The 23,306-nt window shown below is 40.4% G+C and overlaps 1 protein-coding gene across 4 annotated transcripts in view; it reads right to left on the bottom strand.

Annotated features, from left to right (window-relative positions):
- ELL2 (elongation factor for RNA polymerase II 2) overlaps positions 1–23,306 on the bottom strand; it is a 44,353-nt gene that overhangs the window by 9,965 nt on the left and 11,082 nt on the right. The window contains exons 2-8 of one of the 4 annotated variants that reach the window (XM_087761425.1): positions 23,253–23,300; positions 11,549–11,670; positions 8,662–8,825; positions 5,732–5,991; positions 2,877–3,001; positions 2,648–2,735; positions 303–870 (exon numbers count right to left, since the gene is read on the bottom strand). In XM_087761425.1, the coding sequence (XP_087617551.1) occupies positions 303–870; positions 2,648–2,735; positions 2,877–3,001; positions 5,732–5,991; positions 8,662–8,825; positions 11,549–11,670; positions 23,253–23,300 (1,375 nt within the window). Of the gene's footprint in view, positions 1–296; positions 871–2,647; positions 2,736–2,876; positions 3,002–5,731; positions 5,992–8,661; positions 8,826–11,548; positions 11,671–19,685; positions 19,812–23,252; positions 23,301–23,306 lie in introns of those variants that run through there. The other 3 variants (XM_087761424.1, XM_087761428.1, XM_087761427.1) reach the window with 3 other exon arrangements.

The raw sequence follows: 23,306 nt of genomic DNA on the forward strand, positions 1-23,306 counted from the left end.
AATGAACCTAATTTTAGCTAAGGTTGCAGCAGAACAAGTGCAGCTTCTGGTTTTTGTTGGTTTTGTTTTGTCTTGTTTGGTTTTTTTTTAAACTAACAGTTACAATGTAATGCAATGGTAGAAAAAAAAAAAAAACCACATTGATTCTTCAGGACCATAAAGTAGGGATAACAGCAAGGCACTTTATATATAGCAAGGGAAAAAATAGAGCATTTGCATTTCCAGTTCCTGGTTTTACTGGTCCCTTTTCACCACAGTTACCCATATAATAGTTAGGAAAAGCAGCGTATTAATACCTTCACCTGAATCCAAATGGGAGGATTTTTTCAGCTTGGCAGTTTCTTCTTTTTGAAGGTCTTTCTCCTCCTCCTCGCTCGCACTTGTAGTGTCCTGCATTTTACTTTCATCCTTCTTCTTTTGCTCTTTTACCTTCTTGGGCTTTTGGTGCAACACCGCATGCTTCTCACCTGCGGGCTTGGGAGGCTCCACCTGCACCGCGGCAGGCACTGGGATTCCCAAAGGAGTCTGAGAGGTATATTTTTGTTGCTGGTCCTCATAGATGCTACTGCTATTTTGACTGAAGCTGTCCACTGGCAGGTCTTGTGTCCCCCGCCCCTCAGGGGTGCTGGGGGAGCTGGAGCTAGCAGTTTGAGGAGGGTTGGAAGTGGGAAGGAGTGTGGGAGGCAGCGGCAGAGGAGCGGGAGTCGCGGCGGCGGAGGGCGGGGGAGGTGGAGGAGGGGTGGCAGCGACTTTCTCGCTGGAGGGAGGCAAGTGGCCAGTGAACGATGGCTGGACTCGACTGGTCAGGTGAGATATCCTCTGCTTTTTGTTCATCAGAGGACTGACAAAATCAGAACTCAAAAGCCGTTTCTGTAATAAATGAAAAGAAAATTTAAAAACTCAGCAGAATTAAGTTTTGCTTCCATTCTAAAAAAGGAGCATTTTTGAACAGGCAATTGTTGAAAACACATCTTTCTAAAAACAGCTGTCAAACAAGGAAATACTGCAGCTAAATACATGGTTTATTTCATTCTTAGTTTCTAATCTTATAATTTAGCAAGTTGCTCTTCAAATCTACAGCTAAAAAGCTTTGGGAGAAAGATGCTCTCTTCAGCAGCTCTATCAAAGGCTTCACCAAAACAAGGAGGTCAGGGCAGTATTGTTTAGGTACCAATTTCAGTTCGGACATACTGGGTTAAGAGTTAGGTTTTGCTGTCACACAGCCATGCGATTTACTAAAGCAGCCCCAAGAAGCACACAGCAGTGTGCTTATCAGAGTGCAAGAAGTGCACAGCTGATAAGAATAGGCAAAACCTAAAACTGTTTTGCTACAGTTGTCGTTCCAGCTGTTCTCCACCTGAAATGCTGGTTCACATCCTCCTCTCTAGCAAGAATACACCACTCCTGTTGATGTACAAGTGGCAGCTTGGACCAGGAGTGCCAGGCACAGCTCTGTGCCACCCTGTTGAAATAAATCCAGATTCTGTGTATACAGGGGCAGGTCACCATTTCACCCTCTGACGGGAAGGAAGTGAGGGAAAAACAGAGGTGTGCTCTCCCTCCTCTATTTAAATGTAAATATCTCAGTGGTGAAAGACTTTCCATACTTCCCAGCTTATCACTGTACACACACGAGCTCTGATGTTCTTCAGATTTCAATTGCATTTACTGAAGTGCAGTTTTAGTCACAGAAAGTATCAAACTTTTCCTTAAAGTAATGACTTTTATGCAGGGTTTTCCAGGCTTCTTCTAAAAGGGCTTGCATTGTCCTCTTGTATTGATAAGAAGACAGGACATACGCATTTTAAGTCTGAAAAGGCTGGGGGAAGGCACAGGTACTACTTGCTGATTCAGATCTGCCTTGTCACACCTGGGCTACCCTGAATCAAAATGGGTCCTTAAATGATGCTTATAGAAAAAAAAAAATATTCTTCCAAATAAATCACTACTGTAACTTGTCCTTATTCTAGACTTTCCTAAGCTTTATATTTAAACAGTAGCATATGGATGTTTGTGGATATTTTATGTATTATAACTACCGTACAACAAAGAACCTTGAACATGTGCAACCATGTAACATATATATATATCTTGTCTTTAGAAGACCTTCCTACACACTGAAATAAACAAGTTATGTGGCAATACATAACAGTTTTAAGTATTTAACCAGAAAGTACAGGGCTGTGTAACCATAATGGATAGCCAAGAAGTTCAGCAGGTGAGTTTAAACTCTACAAGTGAGTAGAGGCTTCTGCAAGGTCAATGTGCTATGGATGAACAGTTATGATTTAGGCCAATGTGTTGGCTGCTGAAACACAACAGGGGTGGTCTCTGTCAGAGATCCAGATGTATTTACAAAATACTGCACAGACAGGAATTGTTTATTTTTCTGAATATTTTAATAAACATTCTGAAATACAGAACACTACATATAGCAGCCCTTAAGCTACGTGACCATAAGTTTTTTGCAGTCTTTGACAGTGCAGCCATCTTTTTAAAAAAAATATAATAATCCAATTAGAAATAATGCTTCAGTTTTTCATGTGTTAAAGACAGCATTAGTGCTTCACATCACAGCTTTTACATGAATATAAAGTGTGATAAACCTTAATACACTCTAAATAACATAAAAGAAAATACAAAATACCTGAGAAGTTGATGCAGCATCTTTATTAGAAGTTACGGGAGATTCCAAATGGCTGGTGCTGGTGGCATTCTGAGATGAATTTAATTTTCTGTAAGGATGACCCAACATTTCAGGTTACAAGGCAAAAATGTCTATATCATAGTTCTTTCATTATAGGGAAGACAGACATTCATTTCCCAGAAAAAGTTTTTTAAATGGCTATTTTTCTTCCCCTAGAGACTGAACTTACCTAGAAAGTATTAACTCCAATGACTGTTTATCTATTTCATTGTATCCAGGCCAATCTTTTTGAATTTCTTTAAATACATAATCCTTCAGAGTGTAAGAGTTATCCTTTGGATTCAAGTTGGCCACCTATAGGCAGACATTTAAGAAAATAAATGTTCGTTATACCTAAATGCAAACTACAGAAATAAGATTGGTACCACAAAGCTAAATCAAAGCTGAAAACAAAATCACGCACCAGTTTTCCAGGTTTTTTAGATGTGAAGATCAAAGAAGCTCTTATGTAATGAGCACCAATTTTAAAAAACATGGTCAATTTGGGATGCAGAAATTTGGATGTAAGAAAATCCCAAACTGCTGCAAGCATGTACTCTATGAAAACCTCTCTCTGCAACACATATCTGGTTTTGTGTCTTTAATACAGCATTGAGAATCTAGGCAAACTATGCCAAAACTTTAAATCTTCACTGCATGAAATAAGTTGAGAAGCCTAGTTTTAATTTTTATTTATTTTTCTTTTTTAAGAACTGAAGAACACCATCTCCACGTACAAATTCAGAGTTGTTCAACTTCAAGAGGATACTTGCTGTTCTTTTGTTTTACACAGCTATACTGCAATGGCAGAGCACAGACCATGCCTGGAACAATTCATGTTTTCCATCATCACATTAATGACTGCAGTATGTCGTCGTTTGTCTTGATAAACAGAATTGCCTTTCTTTCTCAAGTGCCTGAGCCACACGAAACTCTAGCTTTCTACTGAGCAATCATACACGATAACCTAACTGGCACTGAACTTCTTTTAGTACAAAGATAAATTATTCATCTGTCCCATTAGTTTTAAGCCACATTGAAGTTTTACCAATTGGGAAAAAAGTAACTGTACTCATATCTAACAAGTTATATTTTGAAAACAAGATTTAGTGCTAGAATGGTTGAGGACAGGTGCACAGGCCCAGATGCACTCTTCATTTTGCAGACACAGGGTTCATTACAGCAAACCATTGTCATGAGAAGGTCGCGTGCAAGTCTTGCCGTATACCTTTGAAAATAAAATGGGTTTGTATCTTCCTTAAGAAAAATACAAAGTACACTCAAAAAGTTAAAACGAGCTCATACAACCTTGAGACCATTGACACTTAAAGTGCTGTTTTAGATTTCATCACCTGACATTAGTTCAGAGTTTCAGAGAAAACCTCAAAGAAAAACAGTCTCCATCAATTTGCCTGATACAAAATGCTGAATAACTCATCAACACATCACCACCACTTTTTGCAGCTTTGCCTAGTTTTCCTCCAAAACATGATAGGTAAATACTGCTAAGTCATGTGTGTGTGCATGTCTGTCTGTCCCCAGCTTAAAAAAAAATTAAAGTAACAAAGATATCCAGAAACAGTAATTCACTTGTTAAAAACAGAATTAAAGCTCTATTCCAAGAGAAGCAAATCTGTGCATATTAGATCTTAACAAGTTCAGGCTGCTCATTTTAGATTTGTGAAAAAAAAAAGCTCATTATTAAGCTAAGAAAAACGTGAGCAAGGCTTTTCAGGGTGTTTTGCTGCTAATGTGACCATTTCTGAATGCACACCAGTACCTTGAGGTAGCTCACACCACATACAGGAAACAGACTCCAAGAAAGTCACCTTAAACACTGTCAAGCATAACGGGACAGGAGAAAATTTTTGCACCTTTTATTTTTTAGGGAACTGAGCTTTTGGAATTTTATAATCAACTTAAAGTATAAATCGACTACTTCAATTTGTATGTAAGAACATGTCTTTCATTAAAATTGTGTATGTCTTCAGGGTGAAAAAACCTACCATTGCACTGGACAAACAAAGCAAGAACACTTAACATATTCAAGGAATGAGTTTTTAAAATTCAGTGTAGTATCAACCAAAGCTGTATAAATGTTGAATTTTACTCACTTTAATAGGTTCCAAAACACTTATTTTCTAGATAAGTGGGAAACATTCCTACTTTACATATTAATACATGCATAATTCAGCCACAGTATATGGGTACAGGGAGTATCTAAAAAGTAAGGGAGAAGCCACTGCACCTTATGATACTTTAAGAAGCCTTTTTTGAACTGTTTTAGTAGAAAATTAATGTGACACTCTTGAACACACAGCTAAAAAGCTTCACCTATAACATTATAGGCTCACCAATAATTTTGATGGATATAAGAAAGAAATACAAGTGGAACTTAAAGGAGAACTGGAAAAGCTACTGAATGAAAAAAGTTTTCAAGTAAGACAAAGACACAATCCACACGATAGCAAAGAAACACTATGCTCAAAATTGGACCACCACCTTTTTCATTTACAATTTGGGTGGAACACCCTTCCATGGATTGCAATTCTAATAGATCCCAAGAGAAGCCAAGTACCATTTACAGGCCACCAACTATGTTCGAAGGAAATACTAACCTATGCGATTACCAAACTTCTCTCCTCATAAACTCATCACAAGAAATATTAAGTACTATGACAAACTATTTCACAGAATTGAGAGAATGCATGGTCAGTTTCTCTCAATTGAGCAGTTAAGCAGTCTAAATAAAAGACAGGAAAAAATAAGACATTAGGAGCAACAAAGCTAAAAATAGTTAATTATTGCATGCTGTTCTAGCAAAAATAAAACATCCCCCCAAAATTTCTTAGTATTTCTTTCCTTTCCTCATGCTGACTTGCAGTTTGGGGCATCTGTATAAAGTTGATTGAAAAGCTTAAACAAGGAGCATTACATGAGTTGTTTATTATTTTCTAATTTAAATACAGGAGTAACACACCTCAAGACTATGATTAAAAGAATAGCAGGAGGGAAAAAATGCTGGCACAAACCCCATGATCTCACCTGCTGAAGGATAGTTCCAAGGGAATTCTTGTCCTTTTGGTTGACGCCATCTCTCTGCAAGCGAGCAAGTAACTCTGGTTTCTTGTAACTCTTCAGTGCCAATAAGTGAATCACCCTGTCCCTGTACGGTCGCTGAGAAACAGTATTGTGTGTGTGGGTCCTCCGTATTGTGTTTGCAGGGTTCATGGGTGTCGACCTCTTCCTCTCGGGCACAGCATCTGGAATGCTTTGTGGTGCTCTTCTGACCTGTGCTCTTTTTCCTAAAGTAAGGGTAAAAAAAAAAAAGGAAGAAAAAAAAAAAAAAAAAAAGAGTGACATGGGAGGTTGGGAAAAGACAAGAAAGTTGATTTAAAATAATTTACTAAGCTGGATAAACTCTAAAAACTGTATTTAGTTAGCATTTCAAGATCTGTAAGAATATACAGGTAGTAAAGATGCATCAAGCTAGGCATTAACAAAGAAATACTCAATATAAAAATAAGCTGGTAAATGAGTGATACTGGTATAGCAAGACTGTACCGATTACTTAGATAGATGTTGCTTTTATTATTTTTTTCAGTTTATAAGCTCAAGCACTCAATACCCAAAATCAGGCTTTTTTTTTTTTCTTTTTTTTTTTTTTTTTCAGAAGAGTAAAGTGTGATACAAAGTTCTTCCATACAATTAAAAGATTCCCCATTAATGCCTAGGGACATCAAGTCCACACAATTAATTGCATCACTGCTTAAAGAAACTATCAACCCTCAGTGTTAATCACTTGAGTTACCATAAGTTACACCACATGTTAAGCTGAAATGTTCCCCTTGTATTAAATAAGCCCAGGTTTGTCAGAAACAATACACCAAGAATTTATTTAACAGTTCTTGGGACCAAGGCCAGAGAAGTTTTAAAACATGGCCTGCACAGCATTTTGCATCAAACTCTCTAAAAAGAGATGTTTCTCAACTGAAGGAACAATGCAAGTGTTTGCAAACAATGCATCCAGAATTTAAAAATAACACCACCCAACCTGAACCTCAGTTTTCCAGAAAAAGACCCAAACTTCTCTACTCTGTGTTTTTAAATAGCATTTGAAATTGGACAGAAAAAAAAAAAAAAAAAGATTTAACAGAATATTACAGAAAATCATTGTAGTAAACATTGTTTGCAATCCAACAGAGGATGTGACACAAACTAGGCATTTTTCTGAAACCAACAACTCATGTTTGGTACATGAGGGAGACTTAATGAGTATTGGTGAGAAAATCTGGAGCTTGCTCTCTTCTGTCAGACACACAGGGACTGAGCTTTGCTTATGTACTGCTTGTCCTCAGGAATAGCAAAAATTTGTTTCCATTCTGCAGTGAAGGCCAAACCTTTATAACCTTTCCACCCTGAATGTTCCCTGGACTTTGCCTTTCTGGTTTTCAAGAACAAACCCAATCATGCAAACACACGTGGTTACATTTTTAGAACAGTATGAACTTGCCAGTTATTTATTGAACGCATTACAAACGTTTTGAGAAGTTAAATTCAATGTAGATACACAAAACCCCGGCACCGCAGATAGTGTAAGCAGCATTCAAACACAACACCTCTTAAAGTCATGCCTCTGAATCACTTAAAAAAATTAACTGAAACCTTAACCAAGCATTAACATCATTAACAGCCCCAGTTCTTAATTTGTACTGCATGAAGCATGTTGCAAAGTCACACCTATGCCTTACCAGCAACTAAACCTGTCCCACCTGAGCTTCCTCAGTGCCAGTCTGAAAAGAAAGTATCCCCAAACACCATAATTGTCCTACTGCCAGTCCTCAGACCCCATTTATTTAATGTTAAATATTCACTTAAGTTCTATTTAAACAACTAACAAGAATCACACAGATCATTCACATGTACAACAGAACTTCCCCAACGAGAAGTTTATAAATAGATGAAAGCAGCTCCTCTCACATTGCCATTAAAGAGCAGCTTAGACAATACCGGGGAAACAGTCCCAACTCTTTGTCCTGGTATTAACCCATGCCCAGTTCCCTTAGTGTCAAGGCCACACACACGGCGTTTTGTATCTCCATGAAGCTGTGATGATACTGGCTTAAAATGCTCTGCAGTAAGCTGAGGCAGAGCAAGTGTTACACCATCACTGTCAGGGATGTCCGTGCTGGTGAACGACTGCAGCCAAAGCCAAGTAAGAGCCCGTTTGACTTTATGAAGTTTGATGTACCTGGTTCAGCTCGCTACTGCGGGCAGGACCACTGCTGCCTGTACCACTGAGTGCCTGTGAGGTGGATGCTCACCTTGCATCTATCTGCAGCTGGCTCCAGGCTCCTCGGGGAAACAGTACTCAGGACAGTTTAATAATGAATGATACCACCTAAACACTTTTTGTTTTGTGGAAAATGATGAAATCCGTGGGAAGATCCCAACATCACCTTACTTTAACTTTTTTTAAAAAAAAAAACCAACATGGTCTTGTGACAACAGTTGCTTATTAATGACCAAGACATAAAATAAATAAAATTTAATCAACATTAGCAAGTGTGAAAAGCAAAGTTTTTCATATTAAGCTTATGAATTTGTATATGAGGCTTCCTCAATGTTAATTTTTTTAGATTACAAATTAAGGTTAATGGTTTAGCACAGTATTTATGTACTCAAAAGTAGTTACAAAAACAAAACATTAGCTACTATACCAGAGAATTTTAGTGCATGGGGTGATAAAAACCCTCACCTCAATGGGAACAAGGAAGGACTGGCAGACTTTCTGGGACTAAAAAAGGCTCATGTCTGAATGCAGCAACAGGAGACTGTAAATCTGTAACATGATGGCAAGCTACCTACACCTGCGACCTCTGAACACACCACCTTTCCCAAGAATATGCTGAAAAGATGAATTACTGAGTTTGAAAACTTACAGACATCTAGTAGAAAATGAAATACAACCATACCTAAAAATGGTCCACCAGGTTTAATAACCTTTGCACTTCGATTGCGCGACTCCTCTTCTGCCTGGGTCATGCGCTCTCTGGTCGTCAGATAGGAATCACTTGTTGCACATACTGTAATTTTATTCTGTATAAATCCCAGGCTACTGAGTTGAGAGGCTCCAGAACTATAAAAACATTGAAAAAGGTTGAGCCCAAGCACTAGTTCAGGTTTAGAAGTATGGTTGTATCAGGAACTTTAAAACCTGTCTTAACAGGTGAAGAAAAACATTTTCCAGTTCAGACAGCTAGCTAGGGCGTAAATATATTTAAAATTGTCCCTACACATCCAAATTGTATCAGTTTTACCTGTCAGTGTAACTACATTTCCTCACAGACCCGTATTTGAGAGGCAGACTCGGGGCGATGTTGGTGGCTGTACTGGTAAGCGCTGCCATGACAACTACAGGGACACCTCGGGCAGTTACACCGGCACCCTACCGGCAGGCAGCTCCTGCCCCGGAGGCTGGCCACCAGCCACCCAGCTCTCAGCCCACCACACGTCTCCTCTCCTCCACCTGCAGCAGCCCATGGTGGCCCCAGGCCCTGCGAGGCCCAGGGAGGACAAGCCAGCCTCCCCTCGAGGCCTGCGCCCCTGGCCTCCCCTCATCTTGCTTTCAAAGATGTCCACCCTCGTCATCGCCCACTCTGTGTGTTTGCCAGCGCTGAGAAGTGCTTGTGCTTCACCCGCCTGCTTCTCTGAGGGTTCCCGTTTGAGAAGGGGCACTTGGAGCAAACCCCGCATGAGGGGAAGGACCACGAGATCTCCTCGATAGCGTCGTGGCGGGCGCCGGGCTTCAGGAGGCACTTCTGGAGGAGCCCAGCCCGCCATGGTCGGTCCAAATGTGCTCCTGTACTGCGCTGCATCCAGTCAGGAGAGCACCTCAACTGACTAAGACTGGTTTCATTTAAACTGGCCTATCACTGCTCTTAACGAAGTACACTGTGCAGCACCCACCATTGCAACAGCTCTGACCAGAGAAAGGGCATCAGCTTTAGCTAACCCAAAACACTTTAATCACCCTAGAACTCCCCATCAAGGCTCCAAGAAGCATCAAGAATCTCATGTCTCAACTTACTACCTCATTTCTGAAAGTCACAAAGCTGGACCAAGCCACTGACCAATACTTCAAGATGATACAGCTACAGTTTTGTCCATAGCCTAGAGCTATGTGTTGATTCCTTGCTCCAACACCAGTGCACTTACAACAGAAAAAAAAAGGTCCTTCTCGCCCTCTAAAGCACAGCTTTTACACATTGCCCATTTCCTTGAACATCACTGCCTTTATGCACTTTTTCACCACAGGAGCGGCCAAGCACTGACCGAGACACTGTGTAATCCGCCTCCTCAGGCTGGGCATTTTCAAAATCCGAGCCAGTTTTGAAGCTAGACCTGCCTTGAGCACAAAATTAGACTAGATACCCTGCAGAGGTCCTCTCTGGTTTTATTTTTTTTAAACAAGTCTGCGTGTAACACTACACAAGTTTTGCATTAAGTTTGCAGGCACTTTGCACAAACCGAGAGCTGGCTACAAAGGACCTCCTGAAAGCTAGCCTGAATTAAATTTTGAAGTAGATTAGTAAAACCATATTAAAACTACCTAGGCATGCTATTCAGAATTATTCAGAGCTAAAGCAGCTTAAATTTAGTCTTATTTATAAAGTGAATCCAGTTTAATTTAACTGAAGGTGCTCCTTCCCAAAGAAGAAAGTGCCCTCAGAGGTGCTTGGGAGAGGCAGGCCAAGAGCGGAGGCAGGACCTCTCGGCCCTGGCATGCACTCCTGCCGCTCGCTTGTGACAGCCTCGGCAGCTGTCTGGCCCCTTTCAGATAGGGTTTAATAAAAAAAAAAAAAAAAAAAAAAAAAAAAAAAATCCCCCAAAACCCACACTGCCCCAGGCTCCCCCAGGTCTGCCGCTAAACTATTCGGCTTTTTGCCAATCCCATCAATTAAGTAAGTTCACTGAAAGGCTGTATTGTAGTAGAAGGGACTTAACGCAAGGGGAGAAAGTGGAGGATGAGGATGCTGAGAGATCTCTTGTTAGGCAGAGAGCTATTAAATCAGATCATTTTCTTATTGTTCCCAACACCCGCTATCTAGGCAAATCTCTGTTTTGAAATTGAGGGCAGAAGCTCTCCTCTGACTGAGAACCTGAGCAGCACCGTTTGAAGACGTGTCGGTGCGCCTGTTTGCTATCAGCTTCCCAGATCAATACACAAACACTGCCTGTGGTGTCCTAGTTAATCAAATGGGACAAACAGTTATTCAACACCATTAGACTACATTGATACTACACTAAACGTAATATTCTAGAAGCTGAAGCAAGCTTAATGTAAAAGCACAGTATTTTCTTGCCTTTTCGGTAGATGTTAACACTGTTCACTTTGACTCAGAGGACCAGGACAAGGCACTGCTGTATTATGCTTGGGTTCTGAAACACCACGGTCATGCAATTATGGATAAGGTCACTGATTTACATGGTTCTTAAAATAAGGCAACTATCCATCACGGCCAGCATGCTAGCATGCCGCCAGCCATAATCATATTTACATATGGTTGTAGAATGGATCTGGTCTAGCTTGGACGATGCTGAACTCCAAATGCTTTTAAAAATAGCATTAAGGAGGTGAGAAAGTACTCAAAAGGTTACTTTTTTAAGAGCAAAACCAAAAAGAATTCCATGTAAAAGCAAGTATTTATAATTAGCAAGAAATCATGCTATTGCTAGGAATTAATTTTCTACTGCAGCTCATCACTAGGAGCATGCTTCTGTTAAAGGCTTTTGCTATACGCTCAAAGCCACAGAATCTACTTAAATTTGCCATGAAAGAAAACGTTAAGTAAAACTTACCTTGAGTCCGTTTGCTGGACACAGTCAAAGCTTCCCTGAGGATTATCTTTGCCAACATTTGACAAGTAGAAGTTAAATGTATGCACTTCATTTGGCAGATCAACTTTGGGAATTTTAATAAGCTAAAAGGAAAAAAAAAGTTTATGTAAAAACTTCAATCTACACTCCTTTGCTTGAGATTAACTGGGACCATAGTTTTAAATGAGAAACTGTATTTCGGAAGTTTTGATATGATTTCAGTCATGTCACTGAAAAGGCTGCTTTGGCACAATTCTCCCTCTGAAAGCAGCGCTGGCTATGTGTCTGTTGCAGTGGTAACTGCACTGGAAAAGCTACAGTCGCTCAGCCTCTAATTCAGCAAAGCATTCAAGTAGCAAGTCATCCTTTCCCATTTAGTGGAACTAATATGCACGTGCTTAACTTTAAATGCAAGTGCCTGAGTATAATCAAACAGACTGAAGCTCAGCTAACAAAACAGATGAGAGCACTTTGCACAGACCACATCAGACACTGCCCTGACTTTGTGATTTATTCAGTCCTAATGAAGCACATACGGGAGTCAGCTCTAAGAAGAAAAAACTAGCAACACCCAAATTACAAGAGTAAAACTTCTTAAACTATGAAATATGAATTTCAACTCCAACAGGCACTAAAAGCCTTTTTCTTTTACTCAGCTCTAGATGCAATTATTTGCATAAATGTGAAATGCAAATAGTTTTTGTAAGTTTAGTCAGATGTAACAAAACTTGATTTCCTTGGCTGAACTAATAATTTAGTACAGAATGTGCTGCATCCTGCTGAAGCTTAAAAATGTAAATATGAGAAATCATTAAAATGTTTATTGGCATAAGCACATTTTTCAGTGTGCTGCTATACAAAACAATATTGAAGCACAAAAAACTACTGCCATCCAACTACTTTATTCTGAGGGTAAAATTAGTTTGCAGTAAACCTAAAAAGCTGTTCTTCTGAAATCTGCTTGAATTTTTAATGGAATATTAAATACAACTGACAAAGATATTTAAAAGTAGTATTCAACAGTCTCTTAGAAACCTTTCTCTCAATATTTTGCTTGTGCGATTGGTGAGTCTTCATAAATGTCAATGTCATTGACAAATGTCAACGTGCTACTACAAAACAACTCCATTACCATTCATATTTTTGTCATCAGTACCGGCAGAGCTTACCAACAGCTTGGGACAGTGACTAGATGTGAAGGAGAAAGACAAGTCACTTGAACACCATATTCTTTTACTTAAGCTTAAAGTACCAGTGGGCTTAAAAGAGCAATCTGTGCATTTATATGAGAATAGAAATAAATCGGGTAAATTACCAAACACACAATCTTGGATTCTATATGCAGCTTTACCTTTTAATGATTATGAAGGTTAACCATCAACCTAAGAATATCATAGGGGCCCAAATGACACTAAAATTGCTCTACATTCTGTAACATTAACTACCACTGATTGAATGTTTCAGCATACTGGTTTTACTATAAATACAGCAGGTGTGTATGTATGAATTTGACAATTTTAATTCAACCCACTGTAGAAGAGGTAATGTTTTTTAGCCTGATATACTTTTTGGAAAACCAAGGAATATATACTATGATCAGTCTAAGGCTGGCCCTCAAGAAATACAGCCAAGCAGAGGGAAGCAGGTAACTGTTGCTGTGTATGCTTGGACTTCATTCTCAAAGCTTATTTTGAGCAAATCTTTATTTTCCATTGATCAGCCTAAAGAATGTATATGCATGCAATCATCAGGAATTTTTGTACCCTAATATTTAAAATTGTCTAAGAATTGCCGTGGGTATTAAATCACAGAGTGGCTCAATGTGTGTTGATGCAGTAAAGTGAAGACAGAAGCTGGCCTTAGAGCACGTTTAGAAACGTGTTTGCTGCTGTTCCACTCTCTTCAGTGAGGTTTTATTTCTCCCAAATATTGAAAAACACATTGATAAAGTGTGGAGAAAAACAAGTCTGCCTCCTTACAGGCAGATGCCTATGAAGCTTATCACTGACAATGATTTCCCAGGAGCAAACTCAAATGGTAACACTGAATAGTTTAAAGCTATACAAATATAGCTTTAATACATACAAACTCTGTAAGAAAGACACCAGTGATGATGAGGGAACCAGCAACTGCAACCATTGTGACAGGTTTCTTTGCATGAGTAAAGAAAAGGTCTAGAAATTTACTTTCATTCTCAAATTTTTAGAAATTTTTAGGATATATTTTTCACAAACTTCAGAAGAAGTAGATGACCATTCCTCAGGCATTCATTAATTTGGATGAAGAGAATGCAAGAATTATGGGGGAATATTCCTCTGGTAGAAGATTTCTGGTGCAACTAACCTGAGAATAAAAGTTTAACTCTTTCATCCTCAGTTCCAAAGTCTTACTATTTAATCTATAATGCAGCAAACACAAGCCTTTCATTTTTGTGAACGATTTTTTGGACCCATTCAGAATATCCACACAGCCAGAAGCTTTGTCCCTCGAATAAACAAATTTATTGAAGTCTGTCATAATTCAGATAACCCAGTTTAATAAACTTGGGACAAGCTCTGAGGGAAAAAATACGTATTCAGCTATATTACATGCAATTAAATCAGATAAGCCTATTTCCCACATTGTGGTTCAAAAGTGAAAGCCCAAACATTTATGAAACTGAATGAAGAGTAATTATTGAATCTGCAGGTAATATAAAGGTGGCAGGGACAAAATGCATGAGGATGGAGTTAAAATTCAAAGCAGTCTTGAAAAAACTGAATGGAGGTCTGAAAAGAGGCATGTATTACCCTTCAAAAGAGGCTGTGCAAGGCACCTCATTTTGAAGTAAAAACCCAACACAGGGCAGCAGCTGTACAGAAAACAATCTGCAGGTTACAGTTGAGCATCCAACCAACACAAGCCCGCAGTATCACACTTTTGCAACACCGGGGTGCACCAACGTGACTACAGCAACAAGAAACAGCAGGTTGAACTGCAGGATGATGACGATGTGAGACTTGCATGTGGGAGCTGCTGCTCTTGGTACGCTTTCCAGCTCATCAGAGACTTCCACCACGTTTGCCCCCTCCCACCACGATGTTGCACACCATTGCTCCAGGGAAGCATGATGCTCCAGCAGCCAGCTGTGCAGCACAAATCCCAGCCCCAGTGCACTGTCCGCTACCAATGCCACCCACCAGCTTTGACCTGAGGAGATTTCAAGGCTCCTTCCTTGATTTTTTACAAAGACAACCTCATCCCCTGACAAATCAAGTAAACTTATCTTACAGAGGCATGCTTGAAAGCATGGGGTTCTTGTTAGGCAATATTCAGTCTAGAAAGTATTCCTAGGATATTAACAGATTTTCAGCAACCTAGAGAAAGCAATACTTGAATGGGATAAACTGGCTGACAACACCTAGGTTTGCAAAAACTAGTTACCTTAAACACTTAAGATCAAGTTTTACTGCTGTTGACATACTTGCCATTTCTTTCCGTATCTTGCAAGACAAAATAACACTTTGAAGTAGTTACAAACTCCGCAACTTCTGCAAATAAGCCTCCTGTTTTGAATAAACAGTCCTGCTTTTACATTGTAAATTTATATTATATGGTGCTGAAAAGTTCCATAGGCAGTTCAAGGATTTTTGGCTTAAGCAGGATTAAGATACTGCATTCAGCTTGAGATAAGCATAGTAACAAAAAGTTTGTTTTTCCTATTGGAGCGATACTTACAGAAGAAGGTCAAGGAGCCTTTATTAAGAACGAACACAGTGCAACCACGTTAATCCATAATAGAAAATAAACTTCTGTTTGCATCAGGAAGCAGCACTGCAAGCCCATTGTCAGCACATTGTTTGTTTCAGAAAAGCTGCTTTTGATTTGTATTCAACCTTCCACGTATAAAGAGCATCCTGGCTGGTACATGGCATGCAATACATTGAAAAGGAATTTGTATATTCTCTTACAGCAAAGAGGGAGATTTCTGAACAGCAAACATGCACCGTTATTTATAGCTGATCTACACTCTTCTTCCAGAAATAGTGAAGTCCTTGTCACAATCCTTCATTAGATCTACTCTATCCTTACCAGCAGCCAACCAAATAGGTCAATGAAAGGAGACGAGAAAGCCCTGAAGACCAACCGCATGTTTGCACACCTTAGCCAAAGGGTCACCCCGTCGTGTCCAGACAAGGGAAGAGGCCACCTTAAAAGCAGGTGTATATGAGCACAGTTCACAACAATCTCTTCCCCTGGTTTAGGCACCATCCTAATAAAGTGAACCATGCATCTTTCTCCTAATATTGACCAACTTCAAGCATGTTAACTAACAGGTCTGTGTTGGCAAGTCCACAGCCTATGTATTTCCCAGAATACGTACTAGCATGGAAAAGTAGGGCATAGTTTTTCTTCTCACATGCCCAAACACATTTATCCTTGCACATACTTCTTTCCTCATTTATGAGAGAAGCCCGTCATGCAAAATATTCTCTCCACCACCAGAAGACGTATCCACACAGGCAGCTGTGCTAAGCCTTGTGCCAGCTCCCCCATACATCCCACCTAACACGTGCAGCCCTCACTGCTCTTCCCTCTGCCGCTTCACTGCTCAGCAGCCTTCAGGCGACTGACCCAGCTTCAGCTAACACCCAGCTCAGGTCCTCATGCCTGTCTTAGCTGCTACCTTCTAGCTAAGCCCACAACTGATGAACACTTGAAGAATATCACCGCTCTGTTTCACAAGATAACACAGATAAGTTGTGATGGATGAGGATTTACAAAGCAGTAAATAACGCCTACTCATGCCTAAAAGTCTTAGCATCCCCTTGATGCAATCTGTACCACACGTACGTGCTTCTCCTGCACGGCCAGGAAACAGTACCAGGAGAATGCAGGCACTGAAGGGGAAAAAAAAACAAGCTAAGATGCACCTAAGACATAGACAGGTGAACACTCAACAGTTTTCCCCACCAGGTTTGACCAAATTTTCTGCTCTGTATTGACCAGCTTTTTGTTTCAAACCCTTCCCTTTTACATTTCCTCTCCACTTCCAGCTGCCTTCTCACACCGCTTCACCACCTGTACCATCACCCTCCTCCTTTCCTGTTTAGGAAAAAAAATAATTAAAAAAAAAACAAAAAAAACCCAAAAAAACCCCTGTCTTTAGTGAATCCACGGATTAATAGACTTTGTCATAGGTGGTGCGTGAGAAAAGTGGTGTCAGAAGCCACTGCAGAGGAGTTATTTTCCAGTTCTGGAAACTGAGTAATTGCTTGTTTAGCCTACAGAATTTGCACTATTTTAACAGAAGTGTGCAGGAAGTATTACCATTAATGTCAAATGCATCTCTCTAGGCTAATGGAGATGTAGAAAAGCTATTTTCTAGATCCACACTAAAAAGACAGGAGTGGCTGAGCAGATCATTCTTAATTGATGGCAGCTGCAGGAACCTTGCTCTTTCTGCCTCTGCTCTAAGTTTCCATAAAGAAAATAATTTCATCTATGTTTGCATACAACTCAAAGACAAATTTAATCAACCCCCAGAATCTTCCCTCACTGGCAGATTTTTCACCTGAGCAATGTAGTGGATGATGGGACAAGGGACCTCCTGCTTTCAAGTGCATGAATCTCCAGTACTGACATGACTTTTTAGGACACAAATATTAGGAGAGACTTTAACAACACTAGTGTCAGTTTAATATGACAAGGTGTGCTCTTAAAACACAGTGAAGCCAACCTAACAGGTGGCTGCCAGCAAGAAGCCTGGATCCACGAGCATGTTCCTGCTGCTTCCCCCAGGCCAGCCAGGGCACTTGACTGTGCCAGCCCCGCAGGGATGTGGAGAGCTAGCCTTGCAGAAAACTACAGAAGAAATTTAACAAACAAACAAACAAAAAAGTTTTCCTCTAGGCCATCTTCACTAACAACATCACCACAGCAAATGCACAGTGATGGCATTTGCAGAAGGGTCCTCCTTACCTGGAGCATCACACAAACCAACAAGTGCTTTGTGGCAGTTAGATTTAGCACCAGACGGCAAAGAGAAGTGTAAGCATAGAAGTGCACAGGACAGTAAGGATACCAAACCTATTTATCTATACACGCTTGAATTAAAAAAAAAAAAAAGTCTTAGCACAGGATACAGAAAACAAAAGTGGAAGAACAGACATTCTGTAGAGGTTAAATTTTAAAGTTTTTATGCTTTTGAAATTTGAGACTTCAGGTTAAAATGGTGAAGTTTTCTTACTGCAAGCTGTTTGGAAATAAAAGGATGCAGAGAGCACTATTAAATCTTCTCAAATGAAAATGAGCTTCCACATTTAAGTGGAAAAAAAAGGCAAAACTTAAACTTGGACGAACTCTGGCAAGCTCACATCAAGCAGCTGTGCGACCTGGGGAAAGCCAGACAGATGAAGGTATCAACAGAAGTGTGCTTTGTGGCACACGAGTACCCTGTTTCTGCCTCCCGCCTTTCACCCCTCTGCAGGGGGAGTTTTCCCAGCAAAACCCATGGCTGCAGTCCCTTCAGCATGCACCAGCACACCAGTCTGACATGCACGTGGAGTGGAGTGCTGTGGTCTGACCTGGCCCCACTGTCACCACCAGCCAAGCTGGAGCACTTCAGGATGAATGTCAAGCACTCTTGACCCTCTGCAGCCTACTTGAAAATGTCATTTTAAATTCTACATCTAATGGATTTAGTAACAGAGAATATCCACTAGAACAACTCAGACCCTTGACTTTAATCCCTTCCTCTTGGTAACTGATTTCTGGATCTAGCATTACACTCTCACTCTGACATATCATCCTCATTGTGTCTCATAAGAGCAGTTTTCATAATTTTCTCCTGAAGCTCCTGTGTGGACTCACTCCAGTTTCTCTGGCTTGTAGCTTTTTGTCACTTCTGTCCTCCTCTTTTCCAACATTTGTGTTGATACTGCGTGCTGTTGTAGTACCCTCAATTCAGGCCAGATGTATTTTCCTCTCCAAGCCTGAGTCACTTAATCTCTTCCCTTTCTCAACACATCTACCCACTCTCTCCTCTTATTCTTCCACAGTACAGCATCATGTCATCAGGTTGACATAACCACAGTATTTTTAGGTGCTTTCACTCAGCAGACGTGTTTGAAGTCCTCTCTCTCCTTTGTCTCTTCTCAGAATCATTCCCGCCTTACCATCTCACCAGCGGTTTTCCCCCAAAGCCCTACTTTTAAGGACAAGATTTGGCAGCTCACAAGCCTGAGCTGGAATCTGCTTCCTGCCCCGTGCAGGCATCAACACCAGTGCCCAGCTCATGCCATAAGTCTCTACAACAGGATTAAAGGATTTAAAAATTAACAGTTGCAGGGCCCTCAAAGTTAGGCTTCTACTATTTTTTTGAGAGACAGTTCTAATTAATGCATTTTCTAAGCTGAAGTTTATTCACAGGTTCTTTAGAGCAATGCTTTATTTGCCAAGAGGCAAACCCCTGCTACTGGGAAAGGGCACTACTCGGCTCAGCAGGGACATTCTGCCGCGATTCATCTAACTTCCACTTTACAAATCCCAAGAAGGACAATTTTTGCCACAGCATCATCTGGATCTTTGCTACAGTGGCTTCTGCCCAGGTAAGCTTGCTCCCAAGCTTAAAATTTTGCTTCTTCAAGGAGAGCCTGCACCTTCAAGGAGACAAAAGTGCTCCAGAAACCTACCTGACCAATTTGAAACTCAAAAAAACTGCTCTTAAACATGAGAAAAATCTCAGCGCTGATTTCTTTTGTTTTCATTTTAATACTAGCAATCTTTTTGCAAAATGATGTTTCCTTCAAGTACTAAACTTCCTCCTCCTTTGTTGTAGCTACACTACAGAACATAAGTGGCCTATGTCCCTTTCAAAACAGGAAATTAAGATGCCTTTCTACGGAAATAATGTGACTACAAATGGTTGCCTTGCAAAAAAATTTAAATATTTTACTACATAAAAAAACATTTCAAATGTATACATTTTACTGATTACAATGACCTGTAGACAAGTGGATAACCTTAAGGCAGAAGACTTTCTTTTAGTTTCAGTGTTCTCCCCCCTCTCCTTCCTTTTTTCTCTCTGGCCTTTTTTCTAAGAGCTTCATATTTGCTCCCCCAAATCCATGCAATTTACCTGTTTGAACCCAAGCGCTGGGCACCATGCTGATTTCATTGCCACCAAGCAGGAATCTGTCACCAACCTGCTGCAGAAAAGCTCCTCACTGGGGAACTGCAACCACTGTCCCCAACACCCACACTGCTGCACCTTCCTCTGGTGTGAGGACCAAAGGTTTGCATGAGGCCAGAGAGCAAGGCAGGCAACGACTGTCCCTAAACTGAAGCCAGAGGATTCATCATGCTGCTCAATTCCCCCAAACAGGCGACTGGTTTTCTGTGCTCACGGGAGGTGGGTGAGATCGCGGTGGCTGCCCCCACAGCAGTTGGAGGCACGGGCATCGCAGCAGAGATCAAGGACGTCGCCAGCTGCGGGTACGACACGTGCTTCGCAATTTTATCTCTATATAAGAAATGTATTTGCAAGTTGCAGGATGCAGCAAAGAAAGTTAAAAATACAGGAGGGAAGCCATAGCAAGGGAAGTGAGTTTGTTTAAACTTGTTATCACTACGGGAAGTACATTGGACTATAAACAGACTTTTTTCTTTCAGCGTATCCCTACTGCATTACAAGTCAATTGCCAATATTCACATTCCTCAGGGCTATTGTATCTAGCACAGCACAGCTGCTACATTCTCCAGATTGCCTGGGTGTACTCCAAAATGTTTAGTTACAAGGTATTTCTTAAAAATTAACCTGTATCACCATAATGATCCATTTCTTGCAGTCCTTCTGCATCCTCCAGCTACCTCAGACTCCAGCAGACATTATCATCCAGCCTGTCTGGGACTAAGCTGTTCCAGGAGGAAAAGTTCTCCCTGCTAGGTGTGCTTTGGTGCAAAAGTTTGTTTTAACAATCACAGATATTTTACTAATTCACAAATCACAGAGTTCTTAGCTGCGTTTTGTGCAAACTGTTCCAGTGCTGTTTTAGTGGCTCTTTTACTGAAGAGCATCTAGAGGCTAACTATGCAGCATGTACAGATGATTTATTATCATATCAAATGCAAACCATCTTACTGCATCACTGGATTTGCTTTTGTGCCTTCTGAGACCATCTATATACTTCCAACGCTTTTCAGATCCCTGCAGAGCAACTCCACTGTGCCACAGAAAAAAATTGTTTGCTTTTTTTTTGGCAAAGAGACTGCAGAACCCCTTTGACACCAATCCTAGCTTCTTGTTAAACATATACATGAAATTAAAGCTCATCCCTCACCTCTTCTAGCATAAGGCTCCTTTTCTCAATTCTCTCATACAACACAACTCTAGACCACCCCAAGCCAGAAAGCTCTTTTTATTTCTCTGTTCCAGCCCTTCCCATCATTCGCAGAGGACTGGGACTAGAATGTGTGTAAATAGAGATGGAATATTGAGGGTGCCTTTTTTTTAATGCTAGTATTTTATCCTCAGCTGGGAGTTAGTTGCCTGAATTGCAGAAGAAGTACTCTCAAGAGACAAATAAAATCACTATTTGTTTTCAGCAGCATCGAAGGAAACATCTCGCTGTCGTAGGTAACATGTAACTGATGAAAGCCAAGGTAGCCTTGGCACTGACGAACGCACCTTGAGTGCTCTTCACTCCAGAGACCTCCACCTTGAAACCAGTCCAGAAGAGGAAAGGCGGCCTTTCAAAGGGCCAGGTCAGTCCTCTGCCATGCAATTTGTGTACTCTGGAAACACTCGGAACATGGTTCCACAATATACAGAAATAACGATCTAACCATTTCCCTCCCACTGTATGTACAGCATTAAATGTCCTGTTTTAACGTACCATCTGCCTTAATGACCTTAAATTTCTCTCCCTATTGCAGAGACTTAGGATCTAGAAATCTCCTGCAATAAATTCCTTAGTTTGCATTTCCTTAATTATGGACAGATTTGAAAATTACCGTAAGAGATTATTGCTTCTGCATCAAGCAGTAAAGTGCCTGCAGATGTCTCCATCTCATAGAGCATGGGAGCAGACCTTATTGTTGAGTTTCATAATGAAAAAGCACATACCTGGATTAACTTGTTAATAGAAACAACGGAGACACCATTGTAAGTAAACATCTGGCTCTTCAGCAGTCTTGTGACCCCCAGATTTTGACAGCTTTTGATAAAACCCCTAGATTTTTTACAGCTGAGAAAGTCTCCCCCAACCTAGTAACATCTCAAACCTCACATACTACTGCTTTAAAGCTGCTACTAGAGAACATGGCAGAAAGCAGCACGTGAACTTCTGCAGAGAGGGTGCAGGGTAGATAAAGCATGCTGGTAATTTTTCTTTCACAGCATACTACTTGCAGAACTTCATGCTAACAGCTAGGTTAATTATTTATACTCCAAGAGCTTATTTTGAACTCAGCTCCTGCTCTATCCCTTGCCATGCTGGCATGCCTGCCGCCACAGCCAGTGGGTCAGGAAGCCGATCAGTGCAGCTGACCGGTCCATTTTACTGGATTACCTCCCAGCCAAATTAGCAAGTACGATTTGCCTCTTGATGGCAGCACAAATTCAAATCAATCTGTGCTCCCAGCCACTCTCTCCTGGTATAGCTATTTTGGCTGACTCTCTTAACTAAGATGGTTATTCATTCTAGAAAGGGAATTCTTTTACCAGTATAGTTTAAATATTTGCCAGTATAGTTTAAATTGTGAATAAGCTATAATGAGAAAGGATTTTCTTACAAGTGCAGTGTTAAGACACTTCTGTCTGTACAAGTAGCTTTGTTATAGATACGATTCTTGCAGCATGTGGGTACCCTTCAGCCAAAGTGATGCTGGATCAGGACTGTAGTGTCATACCTGTGGGCAGGAGAACCTCCTCACACCAGCATAAAGACCTTACCTATCCTTCTGTCATCCCTCCCCAGCTACCTCTACACAAGCACCGCACAGCTACATGGAAAACTGGATCCGTTAGTGGATCTGAATTAAGGCTAATGGCATAAAAGGCACAATGCATTGTTCAGTCTTTAAAAATGAGTCTTTAGCCATCCCTTAAAGTTTAAATATTAAACCCAAAATCTTAAATCATTCTACTTAGAGATCATAGCCTGTGTTTAATTTTACCTTCAGCTTTAGTTCTCCAATTAGCACCACTGACTGATTGTTTAAGAGGACCTGTGGCCTTTAGGAGGCCACATTTCCTCATATCTTCCTTCAACTCTTCAACAGGCTTGAAATATTCTGCTTTAGTAGAGTTTCAGAAGAGGGTCAAGAACCATCAGTAGTCTGTGGTATACAAAACCCCACCCCTCAAAACTGCAGTTCTGCTTCGCACCTTGAAACCAACCACTTAAAGTCCATTCTAAAATATTAAATTTGCACTGCTCAGTTATGACTTACAAGTTATTCCCATTGCTTTCAAATTTAGGCTAAAAGGTGACAAAAGCAAGACAAAAAAGAAGCATAGCTGAAGTATGATTCTCTTCCACTTTCAGCTACAACTCTTAAGTAAATATACAATGAAACATATCTGGCATTAAGCAGATCTTAAGAATGTCTGTAGGAATGGTGTTGTTTTTTTTTTTAAATAAGTGAAAGAGGTTAATCTACACTGCATTCATTTTCCAATATAGCAAGATTACAAAATACTCACCCCTTGGGATCCTTGAAACTGAATTGAAGGTTGAGAAGAAACACGATCCTATGA

This window comes from Nipponia nippon, unplaced genomic scaffold (genome assembly GCF_047370975.1).
Source record: "Nipponia nippon isolate SJK-2023a ecotype South Korea unplaced genomic scaffold, ASM4737097v1 scaffold_24, whole genome shotgun sequence".
Classification (NCBI taxonomy): Eukaryota; Metazoa; Chordata; class Aves; order Pelecaniformes; family Threskiornithidae; genus Nipponia; species Nipponia nippon.